We start from the raw sequence: 22,087 nt of genomic DNA, 5'->3' as shown, positions 1-22,087 counted from the left end.
TCCACGTTTGTCCACGGAGGGGGAGGGGGGGTTCAAAAACACGATTTTTCTGTCCACGTGGTATGTGGACAGCCCCTAAATACATTTGGTAATGCAAAATTAGTAGAATGTACAAATTTTTTGTGTAACAAGAGTCCACCCAAAACATGAGCATTCTCTATTGGGCGTGTATGCATCTTGACATTAGTACCCAATCAACCGTTACGAAAGAAAAACAAATCGCGCGTTTCTAAACTTTAGTCAAATTTGCACGAGTGCGGTGGTGATTTCATTTTTCAATTTCATGTAGTTAAAATAAAATTACTCGTCGGCATCATACACAAACGTTAGATGTACAAAAACGAACATATCGGGCCAAATTGGAAATGATTTCATTACAAGATTTAGCCGGCACGATACTACCGGTGCTGGCAATACTCTTCGTTGGTACAATCGCATTCGTCAATCTGTTTTATCGAGTGAGGTAATTTGGTTTCGGTTGAATCTATTTTCATTTATCGCGGGAGAGCACCGTCCATTCAGAGTGATGTTTTATTCAAATCTCATCGTGATAATTTGGTCAAAATAATTGACATAACCTCTCTGCGACTACAATTCCTTTTTCAATTTCATCCTATAGGAAGCTCTTTCCAGTGAAAGTAAACTGTTGGTTTTGTAACACGAACACGAAAGTTCCCTACGATGATGGCAATTCATGGGTTTGCCCGAGCTGCACCCAATACAATGGATTCACTGAGGTAAATTAATCAAATCAATCCTTGAGTGAAACACTAGCTAATCAAACCTTTCAATATTGCAGGATGGCGACTACAACCGGGAGATACCGGCTCAGTACCAACGCAAACTGAATCCCGGCGCGAACATCACCGACGATGACAAAATTAGCTACTCGGCCCCCCAAAATGGACTATGCTTCGGCTGCAATCGTAACCAGGAGCTGAAAATCCATCAACTGGCATCGTTTGTTCCGGAGGTGGAGGAAAACTACGACGAGGAGGTGGAGGAATACGAACGTCAGCTGGAGATATCGTACAAACTTTGCTCCCGCTGCGAACGTGTCGTCAAGCGAACCCTGAACGATGTCAAGCGGAACATTCTCGGCTCGAAGCTGGCCCAAATCGGGACCAAGGGTTTGAAGGTGTTCGATTTGCACATGCAAACCAGTGATAAACAAAGCGCCTTCCGCAAGCGGAAGATGGTTACCGATGTGTGCTTGTGGACTGTAATCGCAATGCTGGCGATTAAAATTGGGCAAAAAGCGATGGAGTTTGAGTTTAGCAAGGATCGGTTGGAGTTGATATTCAGTCCAATTGTTTCACAAACTATTCTGGTGGTAATTTCCTATGCGGTGTCACTGAAGCGGACTCTTTTTGCCCGCTGGGGCGGAATAATCGAGCAACCGCTGATCGTAAATGGCGTTAATCAGCTCAAAACGGTCCGGAAATTAGTGTTTGGAAAGTTGGATGAGAAGCTGAACATTTCAGCAGAATCAATCTGCGAAGCACTTCATGAACCTCCTGTGATAATGGCTCAGAGGAATTCTCTTCCCAATTTGGCACTCATCTGTCTTGCTGCGATGCTGATGGCCATGAAGTCACACATCCGGAGTTGGAAGCCAATTGCTTTGATTGCATGCTGTGGAGCTGAGATGTTGCTTAAATCGGATATTGGACCGGAAGTGTTTGGGAGCAAGATTCATTCCGCTTTGATAGAGGTAATTTTTGATGTTGTCTGTTGAAAATTTATCTAATAGTGTCTTCATTGGTCAGGTTATGCTATCTTCGGTGGCGTTCGTAACTGCCATCAGTTGCATAGGCCACACGGGACCCAAAATTCAACCATCGGATAATCTGTCCTCGAGCTTCCACAAAATCTACTCAAACCAAGGCAACGAATGTGACAACGACGAACAACTGGAAAGCAGTTCGCTGCTGCAGCAGGATGCTTCCACATGTTCGCAAAAAGCTTTCGGTAACAATGAGAGTGCCAAGTCAATTGATACAACCAGATCTATCAGCCCGTCAGCACTGACCGCCTCAACTCTTCGGCCGTTCGTGGACAGCAGCTTTATTAGAACTTCACCGAACAAATCACATTTTGGAGGATCTGTTCTGAATGTTAATCGCCTTAACACAACAATGCAGGAGAACTCATTTTGCGAAATTAGCCATCATGGTCCATTTCGAGCAGAACACTCTCTTTTGAAGACTCCATCAATCTCGGTCGACAACTTTACCACAGCTATTTCTGCCGCTTCCGAGCGTAGATTTCATAAAAATGGATTCTCCATGAATGCCATCGATGATCCCACTCTACAAGGGGATGAGCACTTTGGGGAACATATTGATCGGTTGAGCATCGGCGGACGAATGTCAGTTTCCAGGAAGGATCTCTCCGTGATGAACAATCCCTTCGCTAATCATCATGTTGAGCATGATGAGAGTTTCTCTCTACGTCAACGGAAAGTAACGCACAGCCCTCCCCATCTGGATACTGTAGCCGAATCGGGCGGTTCGTGGATCGCCGGTGGCTATTGGTCACCGCAAAAAACTTCCGATGCCGAAACCGAATACCACGGTCATCCGTTCATGTCTCGCACTTCGTCTCAAAGCTCTGGCTTCGAGTCTCAGCCAACCCGACGTCCAACACCAGAGGATCCTGCTGGAATCGACCTTGATCAGGTGTCCCTCTTTTCTGAACCTGTCGGAATATTTCCTCCCCATAATGGATCCACTTTCCCGCAACCTAATCCAAGCCTCAACCAGACCCTAGGCTACCCACTGTCTCAATCTTCGCCTACCCCTTCCAATGGTTCGTTCTTCAGTCGCCATTCGACAAATGCCAGCCGTAATCTATTCGGCGAACGAAGTTTATTCCAAACAAATCCTTCCTCCCGAATGTTTCCACCTCACAGTCGATCAGCATACCCTTCCGGAATGGCTCCCAGCCAACATGGCTTCTTCAGCTCACGTTCCAACAACAACGTCTTCCCCCCTCAGCAGTCTCAAACGCCCGTCTTCGGAAGCACTTCCAACATGTGTCAATCGAACCTACCCTCGTTTCATCAACAGGGACACAGAAGGCCCGCCTATCCAACGCCGGTTAACAATCACAGGAGAAGTCTGCTGAATCTAAGTAAACTAAGCGAAGTTCCGGAAGGGTCCGTCCAACTGGCAGAGAAACTCACCGAAGCCTGATCGGATATATCTTCTCGTTTGTTAACTGTTTTTTTTCGTTCTTTACATTTACACGAGTTTAACATGAGTTAATATTGCTTTACTTTCGTTCAGTAACGTGTGTGATATGATTTATAGACTGAAAATTAAAATTACTGCAAAAACCAACAATATGCACTCTCATCATGGTAGAAGCAAGATAAAATGTAATAGGGAAACAGCTTTGGAGTAAAATCCTTTGTAAACGGACTTCGATACGAAACAAACACACAGCCAGAAATGTGTCTACAACTCTACTAAACAACCAACACTGCCGAACAAAAAGTTCAGGAATACAAAAATCAATACTTATTGCTTGTGAAATTTTAGTATTACGTAAAGGAAATATTGTAGAAATAAAAGATTAAAAAAATTGTCTATGTTCCATTTTTTTTATTTTATGCTTAGTTTATGCGAACTAAGAAGAAATTCGTAGCTATTACGGCTAAACTCAATAAATTTTTCTAGTGTCCATATATCATTATATGAACGGACCGTCATATATTGAAAATTTCTCTATGGTAAAGAAAAATTTTACGCTTTCGCGTGAGTTCTGTTCTTAGACTACCTTTATTTCTATTTTGCTAAAATATATATACACGTTTTTCTTACTCAAGAGAAGGAGAAAGAATTCTCCTTTACCTAAACTACAGGTACTAAAAAACTAAAAAGAGAAAAGAAAATATTTGTCGTCTGTTCATCAGGCCTAAAATTTATGTTATTGTTTTTCTTTCCCTATCCCTATCCCTATCCGGAGACTTAAACAATCTTCTTGGGGAAAACGTTTTTTCCCTTTTTCTATTTCCTTTGTTTCGTCCACAAGCGGCCGAAGCATCCTAGTTTATTACCCTTATCCGCAATAAATGAATCTCTCAATTTTATAATTTTATCGCTTCAATTTGCTCTTGTTTCTCTTTTTTTATTTGGGATTCCCTATCGGATTGTGATGTCTATTTTCCGTCCGTAACACCAGACCCCGTAAATCTACCTCATAGATTTACCCCATTATAGGTCCTTGATTCACAGGAAGGTTCCTTGGTGTTAATCCTCCAGTATTACTTCATGTGTGTGAAGTTTACAATATTTGTTTTTTGATATTGCTCATTCCTACATTGTTACATCTTTTTCTAATCTAATCTAATTCGTTACCTTTCAAATCAGTCTTTCCTACATTGTTTCATCTCAAACCTTTTTCTTAAGTTAGAATGGAAGTTATGCTTTGATAGCCAATAATCAATTGAATGCGTTAATCATATTTTCTCAGCAACTTGTTTAAATTTTTTCCTTCAGCATTTCACATGCTGTACAGTAATTTCATCTCTCGTTACCCGATTTTCAGTTGCTGTTTCATTTGCTGAGCTTTAAGCAACTAACTTGCTTGAAAATATTTCTATTGAATTTGAACCCTTCAGCAATTCACTTGCTTTTTTGTCAACCTTCAGCATTTCATATGCTGTTTTAAATTTTTCTTCCATCAACTAATTCGCAGTTGATATTACTCCTTCAGCAATTCACTTGCTGAGCTTTGAGCAAATCATTCGTATAAAGCTTGCTTCAGCATATCACATGCTGCTCCATCATTTTTTTTAAAGGTTAATGTATATTTTTTTCAGCAGAATACTTGCTGTACTTTTAATCCTTCAGAATCATATTTTGAGCATCTCAACTGCTTGACAACACAGTGTTTTTGGGCCTCTAACAGATATTTAAAATATCTAAACGGTTTGTTATCGTACCGACGTATCTGATTTCAAACGAATCATTTAAATCCTAAATTACGTTAATAATTTTTCAGCAACTCACATACTGAGCATTAAGCAAATCACTTGCCTAAAATGTTTGGCTTATTAGTTCAATTAATAATTCTAATATATTCAATTTGAATTGGTTTTCTATACTACTAAGAGATATCAATTTTTACTACATGTGCAGTAAATGCACCGAAATATCAATATATTTTCAACGTTGAAAAATAGATTATAAATCCTTAAAGGGTTCATATTTTCACAATGATTCAATTGAGTAACTAACTCGTTACAATGTCGAAGCCGTTTGATACGACGTCGATGATACTGGTAAATCGGTGTACAATATTCATCGGGATTTTCGATAGCATAATTTACTATCGAATCAATTTTCCTATTTTGGCCTATTCTTTCAGCAAACTTTTCAGCCTCTATATTGGAGAGCTTATAGTTTTGATCGGCGGTAATAATTTCCATATCTGAGCCATAGTTTTTGCAAATCCTTTTTGGTTCGAATTCATAAGTTAGATGCTTTTCATTATTGGAACAAGTTTTCCTTGGTGGAACTAATGGTTTGTTTACAAACAAGTCTATCGGAATTACTCCTGGTGCCACTTTCCTCAGAGGCTCAACCACATCAATTGAGTATTCCATTTGTATGTTGGCTTCATGTGATGAATCATTCATCATGATCACATCGTTTTTACTTTTGCTCCCAACCTTCGATATCAATTTTGCATTGCTAAGGCTCTCCTTGAAACCTTTATAGCAAGCTTTTGTCCACACTTTAATTTTTGCTCTCCTGCTATATTTGGTTCTATTCCATCAAACCGTTCCTCAATAGCGGATTTAATTTTCTGTTCATCAACAGAGTTTTCTTTTAGTCCAGAAGCTAATATTCCCAGCTCTGTCCTTTCAACATATATGGACATATTTCCTATTTTCAAATTTTCAGCGTTTCCATCTTTGGATTCCGCTATATCTTAGTTGGCAGATATCACATCTGCTCTTACTTCATGCATCACGCATGACTTCTTCGTTTCATTGTTCTTTTCCGCCACAGTATCTCTATCCGCAGCGATCTTAATATTTCCATCTACCACAGATTCTACATCTGTGGCGATGATTCCTTTAATGGGTTCCACCGATTCTGATACGGTGTCGCCAATCATATTGTCTCTTGAAGACAAGATTCCCTTGAATTCAGCTTCATATTTTGCGACTGACAGGGTTTTAAATGGCTCGTACCTCACTCGGAATGAGCAATCATCTTCAATGTTCTGGAGACTGACTTCTCCTAGCTGCTTATTAATTCCAACTTGTATCATATCAAGTTTATTTTCATCATCTGTGTCAGATGATTTATCGCATTCCCTCCTCCTAACCAAGTTAGGGTTCCAAGGAGGAGGTGTTATCAGTTTAGATTCTTCTGATGATCTAGAATTTTCGTCGCCTGAATCATTTCCTCTCCTCCTGCAATCAATTAAACTAGGATTCCAAGGAGGAGGCATTTTTCTTTGTTGACATTCTTCTGAGTCTCAAGACTCAGATTCGTAATTGTCATTTACTCGCCTGCGCAATTCAATAATCGCCCTAAATGGAGGCGGTTTGGCCGGCATATCTTCCTTGTAATAATTTCCCCACCACTAGGATATATGCTAATAATGGGTATCCCCAAGAAGACATTCATTTCGGCAATCTTGAAATACTTATTTTCTAGATCTGCGCATTTGCGACAGATCAACCGATCGCCCATAAGGGGAACCTTTTTAAGATCGGTACAATTCAAGTGGAACCATCGCTCGCACTCGCAACAATAAATCATTGGGTAATCCTCATCAGACTCGTAACACGAGCGACAATTACCCTTCATATTTCGAGTAAAAAGCCTAGCGTTAATCGCCTTATATACGTTTTCCATGTTTGTAAATGTTCCTACCAAATTTTTGTCTATGTTTCTAGATTGGCTCACTTGGCCATAAAAATTAACTCCTGTGGGTTTTCCTAAATTTCCTTGGCTCTCTTGGCCCCTAAGTCAACCTCTATGGGTTTATCTATTCATAGTCAGTTTCCTACTAACGACTTACTTGATTCAGCTGCTGGTTACGCATTTCTTCATGCCATAGTTGCCCTCGGCGGTGCTGCTTCTGCTGATATGGTACTGTTGCTGCTGCTGATGCTGATGAGTTCTCGCCCGATACCGACCGGATATCGGATTCCTTGGATCTTCTTATTGCCGCTAATTCCTTGGTCATTTGTTGCTACGCCCTACGCTGCGAACTGGTGATGCCGACTTTACTGGCTCTGTTTTCTGTGGTGCCTATTCTGCTGCTGCTAGTGCATTTTTAAACACTGTACGGGATTTTATCCTGGCCGTTCCGGGCTTCGACCTTCATGGTCCGAGTTTCTTGCTCATAACTTGAAAGCAAATCACTTGCTTTCCAAATTGTTGTTCTCAACCTCGCTTTGATTTATTGTTCGCGCGCAATTGACAATCACTGTAAATTTTTTAATGAAACACTTGGCAATCACTGCCGTTTAAAGTGCACTTTGACTACACAAGTTTACTTGGCATACGCTGCCGTAAAAACTCGGCAGTCACTGCCGATTAGTCTATGCACTACATTTTTAATTTCAAAAACACTTGCTCCTCTCTGGAGCCACCATGAAAATTTCTCTATGGTAAAGAAAAATTTTACGCTTTCGCGTGAGTTCTGTTCTTAGACTACCTTTATTTCTATTTTGCTAAAATATATATACACGTTTTTCTTACTCAAGAGAAGGAGAAAGAATTCTCCTTTACCTAAACTACAGGTACTAAAAAACTAAAAAGAGAAAAGAAAATATTTGTCGTCTGTTCATCAGGCCTAAAATTTATGTTATTGTTTTTCTTTCCCTATCCCTATCCGGAGACGTAAACAATCTTCTTGGGGAAAACGTTTTTTCCCTTTTTCTATTTCCTTTGTTTCGTCCACAAGCGGCCGAAGTATCCTAGTTTATTACCCTTATCCGCAATAAATGAATCTCTCAATTTTATAATTTTATCGCTTCAATTTGCTCTTGTTTCCCTGCTCTTGTTTCTCTTTTTTTATTTGGGATTCCCTATCGGATTGTGATGTCTATTTTCCGTCCGTAACATATATGTACCATCAAGGTTCAAAAAAAATGAGAATTCGGCTCCTTAAAACTTATGTAACCGAGCCTGTAAAAATAAACGATTTAATAAAAAAAAAAGGTTCATAAAAACAGATGGTTCAACATTGCAGATGCTCCGGCAAATATCTCTTGGCTTAGACGACTAGTTTTTGAGGCATGAGAATCAATACCGGGGCTCGACAAAGTCATACTCAACTGAGGATAGCCAGGGGACTACGAAGAAATCGGCCTTCGCATTCAATTGGAAATGAGTTTCTGCTTCTTCCAGCAGTTTCTCTGTGAACATAAATCAAAAATCAGTCGGGCTCTTTCGCGAATGAAGAGGCAGATTTGTATTCATTCGTCACGCCAGTTAGAATAACCATCTCCTTCAACTAGAAATGGATTGACGAACGTTAAGAGCGAGAATAACCGATGAACTAGTCATGTTGACGGCAAATGCCGAGTAATCCTACTCGAAACGAAACGACTGAGAGGAGAGTCGTTTCGTTATCGAAAATGTTGGACCCTGATTAATACAGTCACAAAAAAACAATTATTGAGGGTTGTATCCAGGACACGACCGCATAGGACGTAAGACAACGCATTCATTTTTTTCTGTATTATAGAGACTTTCAACACATTTGGCTGGTTCGTCATGTTTTACTTCCATTTTTGGAAGAATGTCGGGAGTGAGAATTGAACTTAACGCCTCCACAGCGCATTCGTTGTATTCCATTTGCCTGTTTATTATTTCGGATATTTTAAACAAAATTTTTTAAAAATAACTAATACAAAGATGAGCCTGAAAAAGGTTAACAGTTTTCCATTCAGCCCGCATCAAGATCGTTTGCACAATATCAGTGTCGGTCTCAGCTCCCAAACATAGTTATTGTATAGATAGAAAATAATCAGAAATTCGACTAGAAAGTAATCAAATTTTTTTTAAACATCCGAAAACAAACCGTAGGTATTTTTGATTTCTAATTTCTAGCTAAGAATATTAACTGTCAGTCCCAGTCAGTCAGCGCTTTCCTACCAAAAAGCTCCACGTTGGCCCCTAGAGACCGACGCGGGGCTCAACGTGTTAATGGTTGCTTCGCACAAGCGGCGATTCTTTTTTTGCCTTTTTGAGAACAATACACGAACTGCTCATATGTCGTAATTTGTTTCTTTTTCGTATTTGAAACACACACACACATGCGATTCAATATTTGTTCCACCAGGACACACCGTTATTCTACATCCCTTAACCACTTCACTATATCTTTACAACAAAAATGGCGATATTTGCATGTATTAAGTGTCATGTTTCATGTTCTCTAGCGGTATCGCACCTATAGACATCTTCCGTGCATCGTCATTCAACCAGCACCAAATAAGCGTCCCACAGAGAACGTTACTTTATGTGACATAGGGGGGAGGGGGATAGCCGCAATCGTTACGTAACAAACTTCCATTTTTATTCCTAAGCTGCTGACCCGACAAACTTCGTCCCGACCACAATTTATTTATTGTTATTAATGCCTCCAAACATTCTCATTTTCTTACGATCATGGGTCCAATCGCAGAACTTTTAATTGACCCTTTACAATTTACTTTTAATATAAATTTGCTAGGACTTCTACCAAGACTCGTCATTTTAATATCTTATAATATATTTTCAGACACAATTCTCGTTCAAGATTTTTCAATCACTTACAAATAACATGTTTCTCCGTTACATCGAATAAATGTTTGATACAGAAGATATGATAGTTTTAGAGTTTTCGAGCTTTGCTCTTATCAACACATTCGGCGATCCATTTTTATTCATCTAGATAAAAGAAGATATAGGAGTGCGTTTTATCACATTAAAATCCATTTCCACTTTCAAACAAAAATCAATTTCATTGGCGCAAACATCAAATGGACTAACAATCCATAAAATCATACCATCATAGAAACATTTCTCGTACCCAAAAACCTTCACATCCCGAATTTGGGTTCATTTGTATGTCAGACGCCCCTTAGAGAGGGGGGAGGTGTGTCTATCCAGTATAGAAACATTTATTGCACCCTAAAACCTCCACATGCCAAATGTGAGTTCGTTTGCTTGATTAATTCTCGAGTTTTAAAGAAATTTGTGTTTCGTTTGTATGGCAGCCCCCCCCCCCCCCTTTAGAGAGGGGGGAGGGGTCTCGAACTGTCGTAAAAACCTTCCCCGGAACCAAAAACCCCTACATACATATTTTTACGTCGTTCGGTTCAGTAGTTTCCGAGTCCATAAGAATCAGACAGACAGAAATCCATTTTATATAAATAGATAAATCAACGCGCCCCTATATGATTGAGAAGCTGACTTCGATACTGGGACGAAATAAGATGTGTTGCCTAAGACAAGATGATAAAGCACGTGTTGTGATGAGCACGTTGTTTGCATTAAAAAAATGGACAAAATATGCCGATTTTTCATGGGTCGCATGCACTGACGGAACTACCCATGCAGCATCAATCATAGTAACCCATGAGTCAGTAGAAAAAAAATTATAGCTCTATCAGTCGAACTCTAACCGTGAACTCAAAAACAGTGAAGCTACTTCGTTCAAAAGTGTGCGCGTTCAAAGAACGGTACCCGGCCGCGTCGAAAACGGATATCGTGCGGCACATTGTGGACGCCCGAAACGCCCGTTCCAGAAGCTCCAAAGGAAACTGAAGAGGAAGATCGAGGGGAAAGTGACTACACCGCTGCGTGCGCTTGGCCGGGAGGTAAAACGGTGAAAAAGTACCTGGTGAACATGGACATACATGTCAGGAAGCGGAAGTCCCGTCCACTGGTCTTGGAGCTGCAGGCAATGACGCAGCGGCAGCGGCTAAATGAGATGGTCAAGTCTATTTTCCCGGCGAATCGCGACGTGGCGGTGGTGATGGACAACGAGACCTGTCGCACCCTGGATGGCAACGACTGGCAGGGTACTTCGTATTTTACTTCCCCCACGAAGGAAGTGAGCTCCGAAGTGAAGTTTATTTCACACACCAAGAATCTCCAAGAATGTGTTGCTGTGGTTGACAATCAGCGAGAAGGGAAGGTCAAAGCCGCCTCAAGCTTCTGGCTTCTGGTCATGCTAGAAAACTTTGATTGCGTTTTTCTCAGTTGCTGATTTTGGAACATGGGACAACTATGCGTAGAACGGTAGTACTGTAGTACTACCGTTCTACGGTAGTACTACAGTACTACCGTAGTACGGAATTTTAAAAAGGTCATAGATATGGCGATTCATCATTTTAATCAATTGAGTCGATTGGAAATGAGTTTTGGCTTCTTCCAGCAGTTTCTCCGTCAACATGACTTAACAGTCACCCGGGCGTTTAGTAGCTATCTCACTCTACGATTCGGCTGTCGCATTTCATCCCCGTCAAATAGGGCGCTTGTTACACGTACATGAGTCCAATCGCAGAACTGTTCATTGATTGATCTTCAAATCGACCCCGTTGAATTTACCTTCCACTATAAAACTCCTGGTACTTCTAAGTTTCTCCGTTACATGGAATAAATATTTGATACAGAAAATATGATAGAATAAAGACAGACCCCCCCCCCTCTTCTCCCCTTAGAGAGGGGGGAGGAGTGTCTATTCACCACAGAAACGTTTCGTGACCCCTAAAATCTTCACATGCCAGATTCGGCTTCATTTCCTTGATTAGTTTTCGAGTTATGCAGAAATTGGTCTTTCATTTGTATGGCAGCTCCCCGTTATAGAGGGGGTGGAGTGTCTAAACAACGTAAAAACATTTATTGCACCTTAAAATCTCCACATGCCAAATTTGGTTCCATTTGCTTGATTAATTCTTGAGTAATGCAGAAATTTGTGTTTCATTCGTATTGCAGCCCCCCCCTTAGAGAGGGGGAGGAGAGTCTATTCACCTATTCACGTTTCGTGTCCCCTAAAATCTTCACATGCCAAATTTGGCTCCATTTGCTTGATTAGTTTTCGAGTTATGCAGAAATATGTTTTTCGTTTGCATGACAACCCACCCTAAGAGAGGGGGGAGGAGTCTCGAACCACCATAGAAACATTTATTGCACCCTAAAACCTCCACATGCCAAATTTGGTTTTGTTTGCTTGATTAATTCCCGAGTGATGCAGAAATTTGTGTTTCATTTGTATGGCAGCCCCCTTTTAGAGAGAGGGTGGAGTGTCTAACCACCATAGAAACATTTATTGCACCATAAAACCTCCACATGCCTAATCTGGTTTCATTTGCTTGATTAATTATTGAGTAATGTAGAAATTTGTGTTTCATTTGTTTGGCAACCCCACCTTAGAGAGGGGGAGGAGTCTCAAACTATCATGAAAACCTTCCCCGACGCCAAAAAAAACCCTACATACCAGTTTTCATGTCGATCGGTTCAGTAGTTTCCGAGACCATAAGAATCAGACAGACTGTCATACAGAAATCCATTTATATATATAGATTTAAATACACCCATACATCACTTTACAGCCTACATACGTTCCTTGTCCGCTAAGAAAAAAAGCCGTATAACGAATCAATTATTCTAATAGAAATTCTATCGAATCGGTTCCAAATTTGTTCAACGAAATGCCCTTTAAAAGGCAGCCTTATAGCGAGGTATGGGTGTATATATGCAGTATTTCTACTAGCGCGAAATTTTTAACAGAACTAACATGAACCTTGTGGAACAGTTAGGCAAACTATTTCCAAAATAGAAGTGTGACTCATATTACTTAATTTACTGGCAGTCATTTCTAGATTTGAATCGAAAAATTGGCAGAAAAGGATTATCAACATGTTCGGATCAAGATTAAAGTCACAGATTCTCGAAATCACATCCGAAGACTTCCTTGTATTTTCCACGAATTGGCCAACTGATGATTTTTTTTTCGTTTCCGATCAATTTGCCTATAAACATATTTTACTTCTCCGCAGAGCATACCGAGCATAGGTACCGGGAATTCATAACTGAGGATTGATTGATCTTCCTGGTTGAATATGTCCTTAATTTCAACATGAACAACCGCTTTTTTGGCGGGACTAACCACCGATTAAGGATATCTGCACATGAATGCTCAATGCACAATGTACAATCGCAATGTGCAGTTTGCACTGTTCCTGGGGAACTTTTTGAATAATCAATCTGCTTCCATTGATATGGATCATAGGCGTAACAGAATTTGCTATTTTTTAACGTGGCTTTGACGGTAAGAGTAAATATTTTTATGTAAAGACACATATGTTCGCATATTATTAATATGGAGTAGCGCGAATTTTTTGTAACTATCTCGCTAAAATAATTATTTAAACAAAGTTCGATCTTGTCGATTCATATAAATCTTATGCATTGATCACTTTTGATAATATTTGCGCGCTGCAAGCGCCCTATGGACTTTAATGTATATTGAAGTGACTACCCCCCAAAATTCGTTTCTCTCTCTCAAGTATCACGTATGCATGTATCGATGTTTGAGTTCAACGGTGTTGACATATACTACAGGTGAGCTAGTTTTTATTGTATCGTACATGGAAATTACTCACACATATAAAATAGCGTGCAGTGTTGCGTTCAGAAAAACTGACAAATTTGTAAATTTTGTTGATACAAACCCGTTTTTTGTATGTTTTTTTTTTTAAATTGAATTCGGAGACAAAGTGAATTAAAATTTTGTTTAGAATTCCTCACGAACTGCACGCTATTTACTAATACTAACGCGAGGACCTTTATACCATACCTTATAACTTTCTAATTTCGTTGGTGTGAGTTCACGGTGGGAAGACGATAAACCGTCCATCAATGGTGACCACTTTTTTTGCATCAGAAATCAAGTTTTCGTTTCACTTTATAAGGACGTAAAAATATTATTATGTACGCAAGTAGAGATTCATGTCAGAGTGCAGTAGAAGTGTGGATTGAAGTCAGTTGAATGAAGAGGCAAATTTGTATTCATTAGTCACGTCAATTAGAATAATCTTTTTTTTTCCCAAAATATATTTTTTATTAAGGCACATGTGGCGTTAGCCTGACGGGGCCGGGAGTCCAATATTTTGACAAATTTTGTTTTACAACTATGTTAGTAATATGTAACCGATTACTCGCGGTTGGCTCGAGGTTAGTATTACAAGTGTTCTCATAATTGGTATGTTGCAGTCTTCGATGCTCTATACGTGTGCCCGACACGGGCTACTTCCTATTGGGATGCAGCTGACCATTAATCAGCAACGCTCCCTAGTCTGTACCCCATATCTAGCGTGGTGCGTCTTTCTCGACTCGAGGAATCCAGGATAGAATGGTCACTAGCCGGCGCAATCATCAGTTCGTGTAGAGTTGTCATGAGCGGTACAACCTTTGGCTCTTGTTGAATGATCAGTGGACTGCACAACCTTTGGCCCGTGCATCTGTAAAGAGTGTGTGTATGTATTGCCGCGACTAAGTAAAAGTTTATCGATCGCTAGGAGGGATATGAAACGGGGACACAACGAAGGAAACATCATTAAACGTTGACATCGGCGTTTCTGAGGAACAGGTATAGATGAAGCAGAAGATCAGGATCCCGGCTACCTAAGATATCCCGGACGGGGATATCCGATTGTCTGCCTTTTGCTCTCAGTGCTCTAGAGAGCTGAGAGCGAGCAGCATGGAACCGGATACACGACCAGACAACATGCTCGATGTCGTGGTAGCCATCGCCACAATCACAAAGATTGTTTGCTGCGAGCCCAATGCGATAGAGATGCGCGTTTAGGTTGTAGTGATTGGACATAAGCCGAGATATCACGCGAATGAAATCACGACCTACATTCAATCCCTTAAACCATGCACTCGTCGAGACCTTAGGGATAATCGTGTGTAACCAACGACCGAACTCATCTTCACTCCACATGCGCTGCCAACTAACGAGTGTGTCCTGACGAGGAATGTGAAAAAATTCATTATAGGCAATTTGCCTTTCAAAAAGTGTGCCTTCTGAAGCGCCCACCTTAGCTAGCGAGTCCGCTTTCTCATTCCCCGGAATCGAGCAATGAGAGGGAACCCATGCTAAGGTAATCTTGAATAATTTTTCGACCAAAACACTCAATAGATGTCTTATTCTTGTTAGGAAATAAGATGAGCGTTTATCAACTTTCATTGAGCGGATTGCCTCTATTGAGCTGAGACTGTCTGAAAAAATAAAATAATGGTCGATGGGCAGTGTTTCAATGATCTCTAGAGCATAGTATATCGCACCCATTTCTGCGACATACACGGAACAAGGATCTTTGAGTTTGAAAGAGGCACTGGAATTTTCATTGAAGATGCCGAAGCCAGTGGACCCGTTTATGTATGAACCGTCAGTAAAGAACATTTTATCAGATCCAACTTTCCCATATTTTTCCGAAAATATCGACGGAATAACATTGGAGCGTAGGTGATCTGGTATTCCATGGATTTTTTGTCGCATGGACAGATCAAAAATGACAGAGGAATTGCAAAAGTATGGGAAGCAAACTTGGTTGGAGATGCCTGGTGAAGGGTGCACGTCGTGGGTAAGGTACTCATGGTATAAAGACATAAAACTTGACTGAGGAGTCAGCTGGAGTAGATTTTCGAAGTTATCAATCACCAATGGATTCATGATCTTGCAACGGATGAGAAATCTGTAGGATAATTCTGTGAACCGAAGAGTAAGCGGGGGTACTCCTGCCAAAACTTCGAGACTCATCGTATGTGTCGAATGCAAACACCCCATGGCTATACGCAGGCAACGATATTGTATTCTCTCCAGCTTGAGAATATGAATCCTGGCAGCTGATCGGAAGCAAAAACTGCCATATTCTAACACTGACAATATCGTTGTTTTGTACAACTGAATGAGGTCTCCTGGATGGGCACCCCACCATGTTCCGGTTATTGTTTGGAGAAAATTGATTCTTTGCTGGCATTTCTGTTTCAAATACGCAATGTGTCTCCCCCAGGTACATTTAGAATCAAAATATACACCCAGGTATTTGAAAAACATAGAGTGTTGGATCGTTTTGCCGGATAGGTAAAGCTGGAATTGGGCGGGTTCGTGCTTCCTAGAAAAAACGACCATTTCAGTTTTCTCCGTAGAGAATTCGATACCCAGCTTGAGGGCCCACGTGAACAGATTGTTCATGGTATCTTGCAACGACTTTTGCAGAGCGACGGGATTAGTACCCGTGATGGAAATAACTCCATCGTCTGCAAGTTGTCTCAGCGTGCAGTCTCTAGTTAGACAATCATCCATATCATTGACGTAAAAACTGTACAAGAGGGGGCTTAGGCAGGAGCCTTGCGGTAGGCCCATAAAACTGTAACGAGAAGATTTTGAGTTGCCATGAGAGAAATTCATGTGCTTTTCTGACAGTAAATTGTACAGGAAATTATTCAGAATTGGTGAAAGTCCACGATTATGAAGCTTCTCTGAGAGAATTTCCTTGGAACTGAATCAAATGCCCCTTCGATATCGAGAAAAACGGAAGCCATTTGTTCTTTGCGAGCAAATGCGAGTTGGATTTCAGAAGATAGCAGCGCGAGACAATCATTCGTCCCTTTACCTCGGCGGAAGCCAAACTGCGTATTTGACAGCAAATTGTTCGTTTCGACCCACTTGTCTAAACGAAGTAGAATCATTTTCTCTAACAATTTGCGAATACAGGATAACATTGCAATCGGCCTATACGAGTTGTGATCGCAAGCCGGCTTGTTGGGTTTTCGTATGACTATCACTCTCACTTGTCTCCAGTCATGCGGGACAATATTCAGAAAAATCCGAATTTCGTGTATTGATAAAGCATTGCTTTTTGACGGGGAAAAAATACTGTACAAACCAAAGCATGGCTTGACAAACGTTATCCGGAATCTGCTCCAGCTATTGCAAAAACATGGCTGCCTATGATGGGGTTCGATAGAACAATACAGTTTGTTTTTAATTGGGCAAATCAGTGCTCTGGCAACCCTATCCCAACCAATACGAATTGAGCATAGGCAGCATACAGTTAGGCTCGCTCTCGGGGCTCATGCATTGTTTACTGTTTTGGAGTTAATATTGATGCAAATATATTCAACATTTGTAATGGCATGTAGCCAATGATTACGATGAATAGTTTCGTTTGGAAAACGATGTTTGCCTTTGAAAGGTATCATTCATCAATAGTGTATGTACATTACTATTGGAACGACTTAAGTATTCTGATATCCAAACATTTTCGTTTTTTTCGAATTGGGCAAACTGTGATATTCTGTTTCATGAGGCGCGCTAGTCTCCAAACAATATAGATAATTACCACGGACAATAAAGGTTACGTACCAAGGGACAAATGTCATCTACAATCAACTGCAGCAGATCCACCGCGTTGAAATAATCTGCAACAAAAATTAATGCAAAATATATGTTTATTTCCGACTGTCTTCTTCCGAATATGCTCTCTGGATCTCTTTCTCTTCAATTCGATCGTGAATTGTCAACAGTATATTCATTAAATTATTTATTATACATTTCTTCTTCCATAAATATGTCTTTTTAAGGCTTTCCTTACGCTTTTCTGTGTCCGTTTCGATTTAAATAAAAAGAAGAAAAATAATAATTTTATATAATCTTAAGGTACAAATTTAACATCTCCAGCTCCAGCTGCTGAAAGGACACACGAGCTGACAATGGTTTAAATTTTCGATCCGAGAATAGTTCGGTTAATAAAATGCGTACTTGCTGGGTGTGTATGTGTATTGCTATAAACATCATCATAATATAAAAAGGTAGATCACGAGCTAATAAAAATCAATATCCTTTCGCAATAATTTGTTGAGCATTCGAAATGCACACGATGCTTATTTAGAATCTGCTCTCTACTCGGTTTTGGTGGAATAATTTTCCTAAAATGGTTGTTGTCTTTTGCTTTCGTTTTTTTTTTTAGTTTGGATTGGTATGATTGTTAGTTTAATGGAGAATTCTCTTCAGGGATTAAACAGTAGAGTGGATTATTGAGTTAATATGCTTACCGTTCGCAATTTTGGTTTGCTTCACATTTAGTAATCGGGTCAGTTCTGTTGTTAGTGGGCGTTATTAGTTTCGCTATGCGCTAAAGATAGATGCATCCCATCAATTGCTTGCTAAAGCCGCTGTAAGGAAGAAGGGCAAATCATCCACTGTAAGTAGAGAATAGGGTTGGCTCGGGTTTAAATCACGCAAACAAAAAACAAAGGTAACAGAGAGGGGAGCATTAGCTTATACCCATGAGTCGTGATGAAACGAAAGATGAACGGAACTGAAAACACCACAGCCCTAAAACATAATCAACCAACACACTCTCCACACTCACCTCTTCGTAGGGTTCCCCTTTTGGTAAGGATTCTGTAGTATCCTCGGATGACACTCCATCACCTTCAGCAGCAGACTGTCGAGATAATCTTCCAGCTCTTTCACTTTCTGCTTCTGATAGTGGACCTCATTCTCGAGATTGTGGGCGATTTTCATCATATCCTCGCGCGTTTTGCCCTCGTACTTGGCCGCGATTTCCGGCGAAACCTCAGTCACCAGCTTGCTCTGCCTCGCCATCTTCGGAAGGATATCACCCGTCCCGGGAGAACCATTCTCACCCCCGATGATGATTCGCTCGTGGCTGAATTGCGGCTGCTGCTGCTGTTTGATACCGTTAAGATGCTTCTTACCGCCACTGGAAAGGTTCTCCATCGATTCCGCTCGATGGTCTTTGATGAAATGCTTCAGCTTCTTAGCGAACGAGGTACTGTCCTTCTCTAGCTTTGGCGACGGTTGATTGATTGACTTTCGACTGCTGCTGACGCTGTTGCTTGTGGCAGTCGGTGATCCATCCATGATCAGTTTGTCGTTCGCCTTGCCGATATCCTGCGAACCAGCGCGCGGAAGTGGTTTTGGTTTAGCGTGACTGTCTTCTTTGTGAGTTTTATCCGCTAGCAGTGGGGATGTTGGTGCTGTGACGGACACAGCTGCAGGAAGAACAATCACTTCCTGCGAAGATTGCTTCTGTGGTGTCTGTTCTTCGTCCTCTTCCTGCTGTACCGATAGCACTCCGGGTACCCGAGAGCTCTCCCATGAGCGCCGCTTCAACGAATCTGTGCTTCCAATTTCGAGATGCTTTCCGTACAATTTTTGCTCCCATTCGTCCACCTTTGGCGAGGGATTAGCCCCTTCCATTTCCGATTCCGAGAGCAGCCTTGGTGGTTTCGATGGTGGAAGCGTTATCGACTTTAGCTTTCTCGTCTCATCCGGCGTTGAAGCAGTTGACTGTGTTGCAGATTTTGGCAGTATATGATTCGAGCCATTCTGGGCTCTGATGTTCAACGAGCTCCCGGAGCTTTTATGCGACAGATTATCGAACACGAACTCGTCCTCGTCTTCGCTGATTACACCCGGATCCGCATCTCCGAACGTTTGCCTGGATTGTCTCGATTGTAACCCACTCGGCGTCCCGATGCTCGAGTAACTCCCAGCAAACGAAGTGTCATCGTCTCCTTCGCCATCACCATCCTTGTTCTTCTTCTTTTTCTTGCCGAGACCGTTGATGTGAACCCTTGATCCCAATGATTTTGCAAATTTTTTCAATCCCTTCCGTTTCTCGATAGCACCAATACTCAGCAACGAACCGCCCACGCTGGTTGCCAGATTGCTGATCGAACTTTTATTCTTTTCCTTCTTGCTGAGGTCCGTGAGTGACCCTGCCTTCACTGTGAACGCTACCCGCACCTCCAACTCACCCCGTTCTTTCTTCTTCTCCTTGCCAGGTTTGCTCTGGAGCTTGAACCATCGCGATCGGGGACGCTCGTACACATCCATCTCGTTCAGCGGAAGCGAAACCTGACCCAAGAACTCATCGATACCGAGCGTGTTGTGATGGAGGGCCGTCAGCACCAGTTCCGCTCGGTTGCCCTGCGATGGGATTTGGCTGTGGAATGAATAATAGGATCAATTTAAAAAAAAAACGTAGAAGGGTCTGGGCCTAGAGGCACGTACGGAAACTTGATGTAGGACTTTTAAAAGATTTTGCGCCCTATTATAGAAATCGAGGCGATAAGAATTTTGCTCGTTAGCTCTATTTTACTATTATAGATACCGAGAAAGTCGATAGCATCGAGCGAGTTCGCTATTCGCGTTGACGGCGCAATGGTGTCAACATCTGGATACGACCACGGCAGTGGAACTTCATACAAATCACTCGTCGAAAAGTGTCTCCTTTTTCACCGCTTGTTTACATCGACGAATATATTTTTTTCCACTATGTTTCGTAGGAGAGTGTATGCATACTGACAGATTTCTACTACGAGGTGTTTAATGAAGGATGAAAGGTGGGAATGTTTATGTTTATATATGATTTATCGTACAATTTAATTGAATGCATAAAAGATGTCAACAAAATTGGAGTTAAGCACCTTTTTAAATTTGAACAAATGTTGATAACAGATTCCCAGCAATTCTTGATGTTTATTGCGTGATTTGGTTGCTTATAAGTTGTTTGAAACGAAGGTTTAGTGTAATGATTTTATTTTGAGAATTATATTCACAAACATACAAGTATGACTAATATGAATTGCATGTATATGAAGCGCCTGCCAGCTCATACATGTAAACGTGGAGGCGATATACATACATCTTAGAAAAACTTAAATCGTATAATTGTCGTTTATGTTACATCATATACCCCATATACATGTATATGGCCTCCAATTTTATATGCATATGCCAGTTATACACATCATACAAGTAATGTGTCTAGGATGTATGTATATCGCCACCAATCTTAGATTTTTAACGTAGGACTACGTCTTCCATTAAGGGTACCAAATCAGAAAACAGGTCACGTTTTTATGAAATAAAGTTAACGTTAATAACTATTTTTTCTACGAACGAATTTAAACGATTTGCATACCAATCAAATTGGAATATTTCTAAGATTTTTTTTGTTTGATATGCTTTACATTACAATCCCATAGTCTGTATATAGTTTAAACTGATGAAAATTGGAAGCATTCCCATTTTTCCATACTTTTGTTCTGTTCATTTGTGCAACCGCTAGAACAGAAACAACGAAGGGGGATAGCAGAATGAAAAAAATTGCGAAGTAAACTCCACCCTTGCATTATAAGTAAGCTGTTTCTAGCGTATAAAGTCTGCTTCATTTAATATTGGAACACAAACAATTGCGTGTAGTTCAGTCATTTATTAACGAATTCATAATTTGTTTTTCATACAAATGTAGCATTTTCTTTACTCTTTCATAAAAAAAATTAAAAAAATTATTCATTGCTGTTTCGAAGAAATTCTCGTACTTTTCCCGTAATACGACACATTAGGCGGCGCACACCCTTTTCGTCCACCGTTTTGGCGATTTGATTCCACCAGTTCTTCATTTGAGTCATGTTCCTAACAAGTATTTCCTTTGCCTTAAGCCTCCGCTTCGTGATTGCCCAGTATTTCTCTATCGGCCGGAACTGGGGGCAGTTTGGGGGGTTGAGGTCCTTCGGTATTACGCTGACCCCGTTCGTTGCGTACCATTCCATAACCGTTTTGCTGTAATGGCAGCTTGCGAGGTCCGGCCAAAACATTACTGGACGGTCGTGGGCACGAATAAACGGCAGAATCCGTTTCTGTAGGCACTCTTTTTTGTAGACTTCTGATGTCATTGTCTTGTCAGTGAGAAAGACTTTGGTTTTCTGTCCACAACTGCATATCCCCTGTATCATGTACTTGCGGGCGAATTTATCCGCAAACACGAACTTAAATTCTGCAGGTACATCCCCCCGAGCCGTCGCCAAATAAAATTTTTGACCTGGGATTTGCCCAAAGTCCGCCTTCACGTAGGTCTCATCGTCCATCAGAATACATCCGTCGAACTTGGTCAGCACTTGGTCGTACAGCTTTCGAGCACGGATTCTGGCCACATTGTTCTGCTTCAGCGTCCGATTTGGCTGTTTGCTGGCTCGGAATGACCTTATTCCTTCCCGGAGACGAATTCGTCGCA

The 22,087-nt window shown here is 40.9% G+C and overlaps 2 protein-coding genes across 3 annotated transcripts in view; one reads left to right on the top strand and one right to left on the bottom strand.

Annotated features, from left to right (window-relative positions):
• The first annotated feature begins 194 nt into the window (after positions 1-194).
• LOC129773067 (uncharacterized) lies at positions 195-3,597 on the top strand. The gene is made up of 4 exons (XM_055776621.1): positions 195-463; positions 620-737; positions 800-1,714; positions 1,770-3,597. Exons 1-4 carry the CDS (start codon positions 366-368, stop codon positions 3,195-3,197), a joined length of 2,559 nt encoding a protein of 852 aa, XP_055632596.1. The 5' UTR covers positions 195-365; the 3' UTR covers positions 3,198-3,597.
• A 13,874-nt stretch (positions 3,598-17,471) lies between these two features.
• The window catches only part of LOC129773119 (rab11 family-interacting protein 1), a 57,528-nt gene continuing 52,912 nt past the window's right edge, over positions 17,472-22,087 (bottom strand). The window contains exons 3-4 of one of the 2 annotated variants that reach the window (XM_055776682.1): positions 18,413-20,014; positions 17,472-18,212 (exon numbers count right to left, since the gene is read on the bottom strand). In XM_055776682.1, the coding sequence (XP_055632657.1) occupies positions 18,173-18,212; positions 18,413-20,014 (1,642 nt within the window). In that variant the 3' untranslated portion in view covers positions 17,472-18,172. Of the gene's footprint in view, positions 18,240-18,412; positions 20,015-22,087 lie in introns of both variants that reach the window. The other variant, XM_055776690.1, reaches the window with a different exon arrangement.

This window comes from Toxorhynchites rutilus, chromosome 1, assembly GCF_029784135.1.
Source record: "Toxorhynchites rutilus septentrionalis strain SRP chromosome 1, ASM2978413v1, whole genome shotgun sequence".
Classification (NCBI taxonomy): domain Eukaryota; kingdom Metazoa; phylum Arthropoda; class Insecta; order Diptera; family Culicidae; genus Toxorhynchites; species Toxorhynchites rutilus.
This window is presented reverse-complemented; position numbering and strand designations above follow the sequence as displayed.